The 14,307-nt window shown below is 33.8% G+C and overlaps 2 protein-coding genes across 2 annotated transcripts; one reads left to right on the forward strand and one right to left on the reverse strand.

Annotated features, from left to right (window-relative positions):
* The first annotated feature begins 21 nt into the window (after positions 1-21).
* Positions 22-8,890, forward strand: LOC106125744 (uncharacterized). Its single transcript, XM_013323047.1, has 14 exons — positions 22-252; positions 319-528; positions 802-939; positions 1,316-1,447; positions 1,938-2,027; positions 2,403-2,486; positions 3,065-3,154; positions 4,281-5,334; positions 6,084-6,251; positions 6,349-6,366; positions 6,703-6,806; positions 7,094-7,180; positions 7,421-7,643; positions 8,269-8,890. Exons 1-14 carry the CDS (start codon positions 220-222, stop codon positions 8,748-8,750), a joined length of 2,913 nt encoding a protein of 970 aa, XP_013178501.1. The 5' UTR covers positions 22-219; the 3' UTR covers positions 8,751-8,890.
* A 1,587-nt stretch (positions 8,891-10,477) lies between these two features.
* LOC106125678 (uncharacterized) lies at positions 10,478-13,602 on the reverse strand. Its single transcript, XM_013322962.1, has 5 exons — positions 13,423-13,602; positions 12,909-13,286; positions 12,736-12,825; positions 11,889-12,300; positions 10,478-11,021 (listed from the first exon to the last, which is right to left on the reverse strand). The coding sequence occupies exons 1-5, from the start codon at positions 13,456-13,458 to the stop codon at positions 10,807-10,809; spliced, it is 1,131 nt and encodes a 376-aa protein (XP_013178416.1). The 5' UTR covers positions 13,459-13,602; the 3' UTR covers positions 10,478-10,806.
* Positions 13,603-14,307: the final 705 nt, after the last annotated feature.

Consider the following 14,307-nt stretch of genomic DNA (forward strand, 5'->3'; position numbering starts at 1 on the left):
CGCGTAAATAGGTATTTTTGCTTTGACATGACATAGGCTATGTAAATTTTTAATTTAATAAAGTCGTCACATCTCATTGTTGTATACTATTTTATCAATTTAATTTAAATTGTAATGTTTATGATTCTTGTGCAATTACAAGTGTACAACCTAAGTAATCTACAGTTTATTCCATTCTGTACTGATTAATGAGTGACCATTCTCGCATAAAAATCAAAGATGCTGTTAATAATCCATAATTTGCCGACTAAGGTATTAAAAAGTTCATACGGAACTATTTCACTCGTGAAATGTATGATAATTAGCGCCTTATTTCAGATACGTTATAGTGAGGTGAAGGCGCTTATAAGAGATCGATGCAACTTGAACGATTTGATTGTGGATAACCTCGTATATGAAAGTCCACAAAGCCGTAAAGTTACCATTGGCCTAAGTGACGAAAATGATGCCATTGCCGTTACAAAAGAGCTGCATGGACTGGTTTTTATGGGTCAGAAGTTACATGTAGAAGATCTACGCAGAAATAAGGTAGGTTTAAAAAAAAAAGATTTATTTTCAACCAACAATTATTTATAAGGCCAAGGTACACCAAGAAGAGTCTGTCTCGTCAGATAAAACACCTCATCACATATGTTAATGAGTGTTTTTTCTGAACATCTTTGTCCTTTAAACATGTGCAATACATCTACAACCTAACTTGATTGAAAATGTGTGTGGGTAATTTTAACAATGTCAGGTGGCCGCTATCTCCTTTGCGACCTTAAGTAATAAAAATAAATAAATGTTTTCAACATCTTTCAGGGACCAAGTATTCAGAACTCAAACCCTGATCAAGGTTATGGCAGAAACATTAGTCACAATAATGCAAGTGAACAGACTCCAATGAAACCTCATACAACACCTGTTTCATATTCTGCCCCATATTATATGGCTGGTCAGGTAACAGCAACTTTGTAATATTATAGAATACTAGATGTCTGCTAGTTCATCTGTGCGGAATTAAAAAATATATATAATTAATAGCTTATGTGTTCTTCCAGTCTATGTTCTACATCTATGTCAAATTTCAGCGAAATAATTGCAACCATTCAGGAGACTGTTACTGCTGACTGCTTTAACTGTTATGTATTGGGAGTAATAATAGCTAGCTTAGTGTAGAATGTTTAATTAAGTCACTGTCAAAATATCAGCAGATGTAGCCGCTCGTTCAGAAACATGTGCTATGCAAACGCATATACACTACATTAATTATACCTTTTAGGCAATGACATTAAATTGATTTTGCATTATATAGTAATATTTGGAATTATTTCAGGATCAGAATCAAGGAAGCTCCAAAGGTCCAAGTACTGATGGACACGGTCAGCCACCTGTGCAGCCAATATCTGCTGTACCCCAATACATGCAGAATAATCCATACAGCACACCATACTTTATGTATGATCAGGTAAGGTTTTGTTAGTTTAGAAACATACTAGCTGTCGCTTGCGACTCTGTCTGCGCGAAATTAAAAAAGAACATAAGTAGTAGTAGTATATTCCATATGTATGCCAAATTTATTCACAATCTGTTCAGCTGTTCTAGAGATAACTTCAAACATCCATCCATCCGCTCATCTCTATTTCGAACTCCATAAGCAAGAATTCTCTACAAACAAGAAAAATATAGTTCTCTCTTAGTCTCTTGCTTATCCAGGTTGAACCATATGTTGCAATTGGATGGATCTATGTTAAGATATCTCCAGAGCGGCTGAATAGATCTAGGTGAAATTTTGTAAAGATGTAGAAAACTGTCTAGAAGAATGCATAGGCTACTTTATAAGTTTTTTTATTAATGTGTGTTTATAAAGTCCTAGGCAAAAACTAGTATTCTAATAAAGCTTTTCTGGTAACAGTTTAAATGTACTCCAGATTTTTTTTCTTACCTGTCTTAAATAGGGTTCCCCTACATACTCTGCCGGAAAGCCTAAGAGTTCCAATGTGATGACGCAGCCTCCATACGGCTCTCCCCGAATGCAAATGCCACAAGTAAGTTAAATAGAAAAATGTGTATTTTTATGATGATATTTCTTATCTTTACATTCTAATTTCTGGTTCACATTCCTTTTATTCAATATTCAAGTCATTGACCATTCCGGCAGAATAACCTCAATGAGCGAGAAACTCGAGTTAAAGAGAAACCTCTATAAGCAAGAACAATATTGCAGTCTTCTGGACTCTCGTGTGTCTAAGCTCAACATCTTAAGCTTTTAATTTTTTTCTGATACCAGTTTTAAAATATAATTAAGGTTTTTAGGGATCCACACCACGATAAGTGAACCTTTATAGCATTAGCTTGTTTTCTGACCATATGTCTGTCAAGATCCTTTTTGTTTGTTTTCTCTTATTTGTTATCTTATACAGGGTTCTCCTACATACTCTACGGGAATTCCTCAGAGTTCCAACATGATGACGCAGCCTCCGTACGGCTCTCCTAGAATGCCACAAGTAAGTTAAATAAATATATGAAAAAAATGTGTATTTTTTATGTTCTGATATGATTTTTGCTTTATTATATTCCCGACACTGAAAGATTTTAAGTTATACATACTTTTTCTTATTGTAATTTATGTGTTGTAATCGTTCAATGTGGGACAAGAACTGTTGACAAACAACAATGGAGGATAGGCTGATTTACAAATGTTATCCTGTGAAATTGAAGAACAGTCGGACATTGATAACCAAAAAACTTCAATAATCGAGATTCATTGACCGTTCCGGATAACCTCCATAAGCGAGAACCTCGAATTAAAGAGAAACTTCATAAGCGAGAACAATATCGCGGTCTCTTGGACTCTCACTTATTTATGTTCGACTGTATCCCAACCATTCCTATGTACAAAGTTACATCTTATAAATCCTAATCTTTTAAATATTTTCTGGTAGCATGTATTCTAGTTAGGATGTATTCTAGATTTTTAAGAATCTGTACTTTGATAAGGAAAAATAGAACCCTCAGAGAATTACTTTGTTGTCCGTCCGTCTGTTTGTCAAGACCCTATTTTTTTATTCGTTATCTTATACAGGACTCCCCTACATACCCCACGGGAATGCCTCACAGTTCTAACATGATGACGCAGCCTCCATACGGCTCTCCCAGAATGCCAATGCCACAAGTAAGTTAAATAAATAGATGAAAAAAATGTATATTTTTTTACAATCTGACATGATTTCTGGTTTATTACATTCCTATAATTCAAACTTTATTTACATTTACTTATTATTTTTATTCTGATTTAATCGTACAATGGGTGGGACATGGTCTGTTATTCATTTGACATACAAAAGTGGTGGGGATGCTGATTTAAAAATGTTGTGCTGTGAAATAGAAGTAAAATCGGACTTTGATAACCGAGAAACCTCTATAAGCGAGAAAAAATATCGCATTACCTTAGACTCTCGCTTATTCAAGTCGATTTTTTTTGCAGGATGATAGACATACTCAAAGTTGAAGTAGTTATTAACTCTTCAACAAGATATTGTTTTGGGAGTTTGAGCGTAGTAAGGTTTATTTTGGCAATGGCCACCGCAAATAGTGATAGATTTTGGGAATTTTCAGCCGTCTCGAGCAAATTAAACGACGTAGGTCGCTATTTTGCTCATGTATATTGAGACTGTCATATTTTACCATGGTTGAGCTGATTAAAAACTATGGGGGGGATATAGGTATTAAATACACTCAGTGCTACTCTGGTTTTCACGTAGTAATGTGAACTCGCTGGGCGAGACGGTGGCATTAAGCGTGTTACGCCAAAACGGCTAGTATTTGGGCTTTATCTAAATGTACAGCTCACTGTACGTCCCCGCTGAGAGTTTGGAGACTACCCAAAGTCATGTGTAACCAGGCCATAGTCAACTACGCTGGCCCAGTGCGGTTAACTACATACATATCTTTGAATTTCTTTGCAGATATGTACAGGTTGCCCCACGATGTTTTCCTTCACCATTAAATCGTACGGACTATGTAATATAGTCTATATGATCCAGAACTGTAAAAATATTAAAGAGCTGTGTAATTATTTACACATCTCTTTCCGCAACAATTTAAGTATGAACAATATGACTATATTCTGTCTTAGAACATATGGTTTTTAAGGAAGAAAATTACATAATGTTCTAAGTAGAGTTAATTTTGATAGGAGGACCTTTTCTATTTTTTTTATTGTAAATATTGAATATAGTCTTTGTCTGCTTAAATTTTGTTACGGATGTCAATATACCGTGAACATGCTTTGTCCACAGAATACCAATATGGGTTACGGTGAGTCATCAAATTATGGCAACAACCAACCAATGACCGTAACGTCAAATCAACCCGAGTATATACCTCGCGGAAATGATAATCCGCGAAATGAATATTCTAAAAGAGATAGCGGATCACGATATTTCGAAGAAAAGAACGATCAGAAATATCATGATCGCAGTGAAAGGCCGTCCACTTCACGAGGTGACCGCGATGACTATGAACCGCGCAGTCGCTCCGATGAAAGACGTCACGGTGATTGGAGTCCCGATCGATACAGAAGATCGGAGAACAGGAATTTTGATCACGTTCCTAAAAATTCGAGGGATTCTTATAACCAGTCGTCTGACAGGAGTTATAAATCAGAACCGGAAGGATCTGATTTCAGGCGCGGACCCGACGATCGTCGTAATGCAAATAACTCGGCAAATTTCGGTGCCGACTACAATCGTCACTATGACAAAGAGCAAGGTGATTACAACCGCCCAAGTGATCGAGCACCTGGTAATACAAATGAAAATTCACGTTACAAATGGACTAAACAAAAAAATGGGAATGAATATAAGAAAGATAATGTCGGAGACTACATTAATAGTAAGCCAAGCACTAGTAAAGGGGTTGTTTATAGTAGAAATGATTTTAATCCTCATAACAAATTCGGCAAAATTCAAGACCCTACAGTCCCGGAAATTAATGAGCCAGCGATTTATCTTACTAAAGCTGAATTCAAAAAAATTAGAAGGGCTAGAGAACTCAAAAGATCTGCTGCTGATCACAAAAACGAAACTTGGCGTGGGCAAGCTACGTCTAAAATAGTAAAAACTGCGCTGGAAGAAAGCGGCTTAATGATTCAAGCGAAGAAACCAGGTTTCGTGCAGTTCATGAAAAGTATTGTTAGGACTCGAATCAATAAGATGTTGGGTTACAGGGTGACTGTGCCTATGGAGAAAATCATAGAGGAGTACAATACAAACTATCCTCCTAATGTCAGAAAGAATTTTGTCCTTGAATCGAAGGCCAAGTTCAATAAAATTACTGATTTTCCATCAGGAGGTGAGATGTTTCAATTTTGCATTTTGTTACCGTGAGTTTCCCCTCGTAAAACATTAACATTTTGTACTGGTCTTACGAAGATGGAAACACACGGTTAGGTTTTATGTTGTAAATTTTAGACACATATAAATATTTAATGGGGTCTATTCGTAAACCATTCCCGCGGGTAAAGTTCTCTTTTCTACAAGAGGAAAAGTTCCCTTTCTCGCGGGAGGTATACTTCTCTTTCCCGTCAGGGCAAGATCTCTTTTCTACGGGAAAAAAGGTTCAAATAGAGGCAATGTTCCCTTTCTCGCGGGAGAAGCTCTCTTTTCTACAGATAGAAAAGTTTTATCTCACGCGGGTAATGTTCTCTATTTGACGGGAAGAAAATTTCCCTTTCCCACCGGAAGGGAAGATGGGTAGTATGATAAGATCGTATTCGTGGTGAAGTTATATCGCACAATTTTTTTAAATACTAACAACATATATAAGGGGCACCTATACAAAATGGCGTATTCTAGTAGGAGAATTCGGTCTAGAATTGTAAATCTTCGTTCTTTCAATTTTTTACATTAGAGTTGTAAATATAAGATTTCCAGTCCTATTTAAATTTTTACTATAATAGTATTTTCAAAAAAAATCAATTGAACTGTGCAAGATACTATTGAATAAAAACTATTTGAATCGTTTACCTAATAAATATACCGACATTATTATGAAAAGAAGATTTATTTCTTGAATTTAATATATTAAAAAAAACTTACTAGCTGCACCTATACGGCGGCCTCTAATGAACCAAGCAACGCCGGAGAAACGCCCAGCAACAGAACAACCGCCGTCGGCACCAGCGCCTAAGAAGCCCCAAGTCAATATACCAAGACCACCGCCGTACAGACCACCGACACCAGGACCCCTGCCCAAGTATCCTAATGCTGGTAAGTTGATAAAATATAAAATAAACATTCGCATATAATATTAGTAAGATAAAATCATGACTGTATAATTTAAAACTGTTTCCTTTTTCCTTTTCAGATAAACAAGCATATAAAAGTAAGTTCTAGTTAATTGTTCACTTCAAATGCTTTTAAATTGTTTGAATCACGTTTAGATTATATTGATTCAGCTGCTTATCACATACTTAGAAATACAGTTGAATCAGGGTAAGCGAGAAACCTCTATAAGCGAGAGTCATTGACTGATCGCCTCCATAAGCGAGAAACATGGGTAAGAGAAAAACCTCTATAAGCGAGAAACATGAGTAAGAGAGGACCCCCTATAAATGGGAAAAATATTTCGCTTATCCAGGTTCGACTGTATATTGTGATGTGAAGATAGGTTTTCTTTGAAATTGTAACATAAACATATTACATTTATTTCCTTTTTTAGAATTAAAGACTCTTGCAAAGGAGGAACATGAGAAAGAAATCTATACATTGGAACCAAAATTGAAAGAAGCACTCGACAGCGAAGTAAAAGTGCTTCGGGAATTGGTAATTATAATAATTTAGTTTATTACCTCAATCATAGAGTTCCTTTACGATGATAAATCCAGAGAAATATTTTAACCATAGACAAACTTCATATGTGACACTAATACTCGTAAATTCTAAAATATTTCTGGCAAAATACTTTTTTCTCGCATAACTGCAGACGACCTCCATGAGCGAGAAACTCGGATAAGAGGTCGAGGTTACTGTCCGTTGTACTCTCTATAATCCAGGCTCTACTGTATGGCTATGTCCGTCACTAGATATATTTTTGATTATTTCTATTCCAGTTTATAAAAGGATGCAGAAATAATGATGGCGGTGAAGATGAAAAAATCTGTCAACGTATCGAAAAAACTACGGATGAAGTTATGAAGGTATTTGATATATATTTACGTTTATTTAAACTTTTGACATTTATTGACATTCATTGTTATATATATAAAAATTTCGTGTCACGATGTATGTTCGCGAAAAACTCGGAAACTACTGAACCAATTCTCAAATTCCAATTTCAGAGATTGTATAGTTTTTTTCTTAAATATTGATCTTTTTTTTACATTCCGCACGAATGGAGTCGCGGGCGTAAGTTAGTAATTTATAAATATAATTTTTAGGTTATAAAACTCGATATAACAAAGCGCCTGCTGAACGTGACATGCAATCTGCCGTTGCGTATGTTTGCTAATGGCAAGTTCAAAGTGAAGGAGATAGGTCCCATGCTGAAGCCGTACGGCATCATCAGCTGCAGGAAGTCACCTCGCAGCAAACTGTGCGTCGTCGTCTGCCAGGATTACCCCAGCTATGATTATTTGTGTACCAAAGGAGAGATAGATTTTGGTAAGTTATGACAAATACTTTATTACAATACCTCTTTATTATAAAAAAACTTAATAATTCTAAAATATTTCTGGTAAAATTTTATCATCAAATTATTTAACATTGCCCTTTATTTTATAGTATATATTCACTTTATCTCAAATCTAGATATACATACTTAATTACATATTAATATTTTCTCCGGTTATGTCTATTTATTCATATAACATGCTTTAACACATTCCATGCCACAGACTGCGACTTTAGTTACTAAAAACTCAATAGCATTAAAAGTGTTAAATGCTCTGATTAATATCGTATAATTTGGCATTAATTGTATTACTATCACAATCAGTTGACTAATATCCGTCTCTGAGTGTGATATTGTCAAATATGTTATCGGCTCAGAACATCGGCAATGACCTGGAACCGACAAGATACTTAAAAACACTTACTAATATTATAAATACAGTACGATGTATGTTAGAAGGTATCTCTGGAACCACTCCACCGGTCTTGATGTAATTTAGCATCGCAATAAAACATAACCTGGAAGAACACATAGGCTACTATTTAAGTTCCTTTTAATTTCGCATGGACGAAGACGCGGGCGACAGATAGTACAATATTTATAATCTTTTAACAGGTGATGGTCTGATTATGACATTTAAACCGCTCCACCTCGCCGGTCCTACTAAAAGACCTAAGAAAAAAGGTAATAAACTAGGCAATAATAAAAATAATGATAACACGAGTGGAGATGAGGATGAGGTATTCGGTGATGAAATGGCCGGTGAGGATTATGAAGATGCAGGTGATGATTCAAAAGAAGATGTTCAAGTGATTGACGTTAAAAATGAAGAAAAAATTGATGTAGACAAAGAAGATATTAAAATTGTCAATAAAGGAAATGATGACTGTAAAGACAAACCTAAAGATGAACAAACAGACAATGAAGTTAAAGAAATTGTTATTAAAGACACTGAAAAATCTGAAACTGAAAATCTAGTTGAAGATATTAATAAGTTAACGCATAGTATTGCTAATGATGATAACATTGAAGATATACAGACCGCAGAAGCAATCGATGTGGCAAACATTGGCCAAGATGATTTAGAAGATTATTGATCATATCATCATATGGTTTAATAATATCAATAGCTCCTAAGTAAACAATCGTAAGTCATATAGCAGTGGCGCCAGTTAATGTTTACAGTTGCCAGTTGTTCGACTGTCTTACTGTACTGGCATAATGTAAATCAGACATTAGATACTTTAGTTATTTTTCTTATTTACTATTAGTGTAAAAGTGGATTTCCACTAGTTTCTTTTCGAATACCATAAAAGCGATAACAATATATATATTATCGATTTAGTTATAAATGAGAAACCATATTTCTACATGTCACTGGCTGACAGTGACATTTATTGTCTATGGATTAATTCTGTAAAGTTTTTTGTTTAAATTGATTGATACAAACATGTCTGTTTTTTAATAAGTCTATGATTACAGTCTTACGAAGGTATAATTGTTTAGATAGGTATGTTATAATTTCATAATTTCTATAGAATTATGATAACATGAGTTTTATTACAGTCTTAGTAATAAGTTCTATATTCTTATTAATTGTTATCCGTTGTATCCATTCTATACATCTAATTTTAATCCTACTTATATTTTTTGGAATAGAAAGTATGGATGGATAGGTGTTAGTAGATAATTCCAAAATGGCATGTCTGGTATAGCGCATAGGCTATGTTTTTTCAATTTCGCTTAAATTCGGAATAAAAGGCAGTATTCTATATAAATAAGTTGTAATTAACTTTTAATTATAATATTATAAAGCCATGAATGTAATTCTTTGAAGAAATTCAAAGATTTGTGCGAAGTTAACTCGCACTGAGCCAGCATTGACTTAGTCACCAACTTAAGGTAGACTCCGAGTCCCTCAGTGGAAAGTATAGTGAACTGATGTTATGTTCCTCTATTAACTAAATTACAGCTTTGAAAATGTCTAGTTTACTGAATAAGTTTGGCAACATGTTTTTTTCAGTGTTTTGTAGTGGAATTTCATTAAAAACATATATTACCATGTTTTAAAGATCTTTACTGTATTTAGTACTAGTACTGTAATTTCTTTTAGTAATTCTATCTAAAATATTCGATTGTTTTATAGTTATGTAAAGAATAATCATTAGTATTATATCTTAATATTAACTCAATGTTTTTCATTCATAGACAAGTATTAGGATTTATATAATCAGCTTATCTTTGTCTTGGTGTAATCATTTAAAAATATTTACTCACATTTCATTCGTATAGTTGTTAGAATGTTCATTGAGTTTCATTATCTCTATATTTTATTTATAATTAACCTATAGATTTAGTGTTGTCAACAAGTTTGACGTCTAAATGCTATTTTTGAAATGTCATTTTGTATTGTGACAACACTGAAAAAATTAGACCTAAGGACTCTGCGGGAATAGACAAAGTGCATTTGCTCCGAAGCGATTCGATAAAGAACTTCAAAAATGTATAGAACTGACAAAAGCTTTTAATGTCACATGATTGTTGCTCGCTTTTCGCGAATGCACTTTATCTAGCCAACAGAACACCTTTTCTTCATAATTGACATAGATGTAGAACATTGGCTACCAATTAAGTTTTCTTTTTAACCCGACGTAGACGGAATCGCAGGCGACAACTAGTTCATTATATAAATGTCTTTGAAGAAATATGTTATTCGGCAGTGTAATCGCATAGTAAATAAATGTTAACGTTGGTGTTGTGTAATAAAAATAAAAAACCTTAGAACTTAAATAATTTATTTTCCTTAATCATTAACGAAATAAAAAGTAGTGTAGTAATTTTACAAATTTAAAAAAAAACACTGGTTTTCCTGCGAAATTAAAAAAAAAAACTATTGTTATAACACAGATGGAGGTAACATGTCTATGGGTGTCAATGAACACCTTGATAGTCCCGCTGTTCGTTATTGCTTATAAAAAAAATTAAAAAAAAAAAACATTTTTACACTAAAGTTGTCTGTTTTTAGTCAAAATTACGATATAATATAAATTAACATATAAGATTCATTCTCTAAGTTAAATAAAAGTCGTATATACTATATTTAGATTATATAAATTCATACTTTTTAAAACATCAAAATTACTTAAAAGCTTATTAGTTAATAATCACCACAATTCCTTTATCATTTGCTTCAACACTTTGCGTAGGACCTTCATTGTTGCCTTCTTGCTGACTCACTTTATCATCTTCTATCCAATCATCTAATTCATGATCCAAAATCTCTGTGGATGTTACTTCTTTACTCTCCAATACTTTGGTCTCGGATTCTACAGTTTTATTCTTTACTTCTTTATCAGTATTGGATGGACCTGGAACATTAAAATGAGACCGCTATAGAACACACTGTTATAGAGCCCAAATACTTGTTTCTCTTCCCTTTATCATCCTTTTCTAAGGATGAAATTGGTAAGGGTGGGGTTGTAAAGGGAAATACCTGTTTTATGCCTGTATTACTACTCTACTAAAGGTAGACAAACTTCTAGTTATATACTAAAAAAGTCAACTATGTTTTTACAAAATTTGACAGCGTAAAATGTTTTGAACAAAGCATTATTAATTTGACAAATAGGATATTACATTTTGTGAACTAATCAATCGTTTTGTTTGATTCTATAATAATTAATTTTAGAAGCGTCTCTGCTATTATGTAATTTCTTACATTGGATATTTAACACATCATATTCACCTTTGAGTCTGAAATTATATAAAGTTACATCCTGTGTCTCATTTTTATTAAAATTTCTTATAACCAGGATGCATGGAAAGGGAAAATATTTTCTTTCTGTGCATTCTCTCCTCTGGCGATTAAAGGTAGGCAACGCATATGCAATTGCGTATGTCTATGGGCAACGGTCACTTCGCTATTTCAGCGATTTCAGGTGGCCGCTAGCTCGTTTGCCACCTTATGATACAAAAAAAAACCATTACAACTAAGCTTGTGCTTGGTAATATTGAATCACAATAGCCAAATGGTAGGATTTCAACTCACAACCATATTGTCATATGTCCGTACCTTTAACCGTTAGGCTATAAGTGCCTCAATGATGGATATTAATTATTCATTTAATATAAAACCAGCATTAACTTGTCCTATCTTTAAAAATACACAATTTTTTAATTACTAACAATATTTAGTAATTTATTTGTGTATTCAATATAAAGATAGACAGAAATACCTGATATATTGGATTTCCCCACTTGACTATCGGCTTTTTGGATTTCATTTCTAATAGCTTGAGCTATTTTAATCTCTGCTTCAATACGGTCCAATAGAACTTCATCCGACTCTAATGGATACACATCTCTGTACATTTTTATAATGTCATCAGTTTCCAAGTTACTTTTGCCTTTAATTATTTCTATGATACGCTTCCTTAGCGTGAAATATAAAGGCTGTGTAATACCTTTGACGTTACTACGTTTTGATACAGCATCTTTCATTTGCTTTACGATAGCTCTGCTAGCTAGGACTGGTACTGGTGTACCTTTAACCTTAGCAGATTTTTGTTGAACTGTGGATTCATCATCCTGCCTTTCAATAGCAGCGGCATATCTTTCTAAATCAGTTATAGAGGTTGGCTCAAAATCCTGTGGATATGAAAATTTATGTTACAAAACTCTTTTTGTTAATGTTGGATAGCTAAATTAGCTTTAAAACGTTTCAACAGTTCAGTTCATGAACTTGAACTGTTGAGCTGCAGTTTAGACAGCTTGCAGCTCTATAAACTATGTGAGTCACCAAGCTGCAAGCTAAATTGTGAGTGACTTGCAGTTCTTAGCTTGAAACACAAATCATAACTCTATGCATAAATTGAGCTTATCTATGAACTAGTTCACTGATCTGCAAATCTTCAATTTTATTTGAGTTACCCACAACTAGTATTGGTTAATTTTACCATAAAAAATGTTTATCTCAATGAATTATTGTACACAAACTATTGGTTCTATCATTGCCGTGTCTGTAATTTTCTTTAGAAACAAGCAATATTGTCTTTAACATATCAAATTCATATTAATTCTTACCTTTAGTAATTCAAGTCTCTTCTTTTCCAAAAGTAACTTTCTTTGTTCAACAATAAGGATGCGTTCTTTTTGGATTAGTTCAATCTCCATCTACAACATTTAATCTCATTAATATTAGTGGTAATAAAAGTTTTGCAACAAAGATATTTTGACTATCATTATTGGAAACTTACATCTATTTTACTTATATCAGTAGCCAAATGAGGACTACGACTTCTGTCTTGAGATTCACGAGGAGCTTGTGACTGTCTTGTAGGCCTTACTTCTTTATCTCTTGTAATTTGATCATCACTGTCATATGTACCAATGTTATGTTCCGTTAACTCAACTGCTGATAAATTCAATTCTTTTTTATTAGTAAAATCGAAATAGCAAAATCCATTTATGAGTTTTAAAGCTTTGTTAGCTTCTTTCTTCTTTCCAAATGTTAATGTAACCACACTAAAATTAGGATCAGCATCAGGTTGGATGTCATGCACAATAAAATGGGTTAATAGTTTTTTGCCAAATACAACTGAGTTCAATATATGAAAAATCTTATGTCTTTTTATCTGAAATAAAAGAAATTAGATGATTAGTATAGTTATACTAGTGGCATAATTAACAGAAAACAAAGTATTTTGGCTTCCAGTTAACCATACAATCGGTATTGATTTAAATTCTTTAATATTGATTACTTTTACATACTTTGGTATGAAAACCGTAGACGTTGATAAAAAACATCTTGATGAAACTGTGTTATTCGAAAATATAATATAAAATGAAACACACAAATCAAATCTAGTTTAATTCAAGTTTGATCAAGAATCAAGTCAACAATATAGTGTTTTTTTTTTAAAATTGTCGGATCAAAGAGTATAAGTATACTATAGATGTCATGTCGGATGTTGTCAAAAATCCTGAAAGCTGAAAGCAATCAGAACAAGATGAATAGAGCAACAGATATATACTCTTATTTACTTTTATTTATTTAGATATATATTCTTATTATATACTCTTTGGATGATACTGTGTTGCGCCGCTTAGCAATTTAATTTTCCCAACAATCTACTTTCGAAATTGTGTACTTTAAATTCAAGGAAATTTATTTTTCAACATTATTTAACTATAATAAATTATTTAATAAAACTAATTAATTAAACTACCAAAATAATACTATAAACTATATACTAAAACTAAACCAAACTAAAAATAAAACTAAATAATATAAAAAATCGACCCCAAATCGCTGCGGTCGCACGGTAGGGTTCCCAAGAGGCTGGCGGCATTTCCCCGTTGGATGGCCAGGCTCAACCTTTGGCCGAAATGCGCGCCAGCCCTTGGATCCCCTGAGGCGTCGATGAGGCGTGCGGAAATCTCCTTAAACAGGCGACGGGCTTCCGCACCCCAAGGCCCCAAGGTCTCCACGGCAAAAGGCGCAAATATATACGGATCTGCCAACGCAGCATATTTACGCCTTTTATTGATTTCGGCTGTCGCCGCAGCTGCGCCGGCTTTACGAGCGGTCGCTCTCACGTGGGATGGAGCAACAGTATCCACGCATGTGGCATCCCACACGAGTGACCGCCCGTT

Source organism: Papilio xuthus, unplaced genomic scaffold (assembly GCF_000836235.2).
Source record: "Papilio xuthus unplaced genomic scaffold, Pxut_1.1 DF825783.1, whole genome shotgun sequence".
In the NCBI taxonomy this organism is placed as follows: Eukaryota; Metazoa; Arthropoda; class Insecta; order Lepidoptera; family Papilionidae; genus Papilio; species Papilio xuthus.

Bases quoted from the DNA above. Each gene is read 5' to 3' on its own strand.
- LOC106125744 (XM_013323047.1), top strand. From the start codon at position 220: ATGCTGTTAATAATCCATAATTTGCCGACTAAG. The intron at 5,335-6,083 runs GTGAGATGTTTC...AAAACTTACTAG, and splicing joins TACTGATTTTCCATCAGGAG to CTGCACCTATACGGCGGCCT. The intron at 7,644-8,268 runs GTAAGTTATGAC...ATCTTTTAACAG, and splicing joins CAAAGGAGAGATAGATTTTG to GTGATGGTCTGATTATGACA.
- LOC106125678 (XM_013322962.1), bottom strand. From the start codon at position 13,458: ATGTTTTTTATCAACGTCTACGGTTTTCATACCAAA. The intron at 12,826-12,908 runs GTAAGTTTCCAA...TAAATGTTGTAG, and splicing joins CTGATATAAGTAAAATAGAT to ATGGAGATTGAACTAATCCA. The intron at 12,301-12,735 runs GTAAGAATTAAT...TCATATCCACAG, and splicing joins AGAGACTTGAATTACTAAAG to GATTTTGAGCCAACCTCTAT.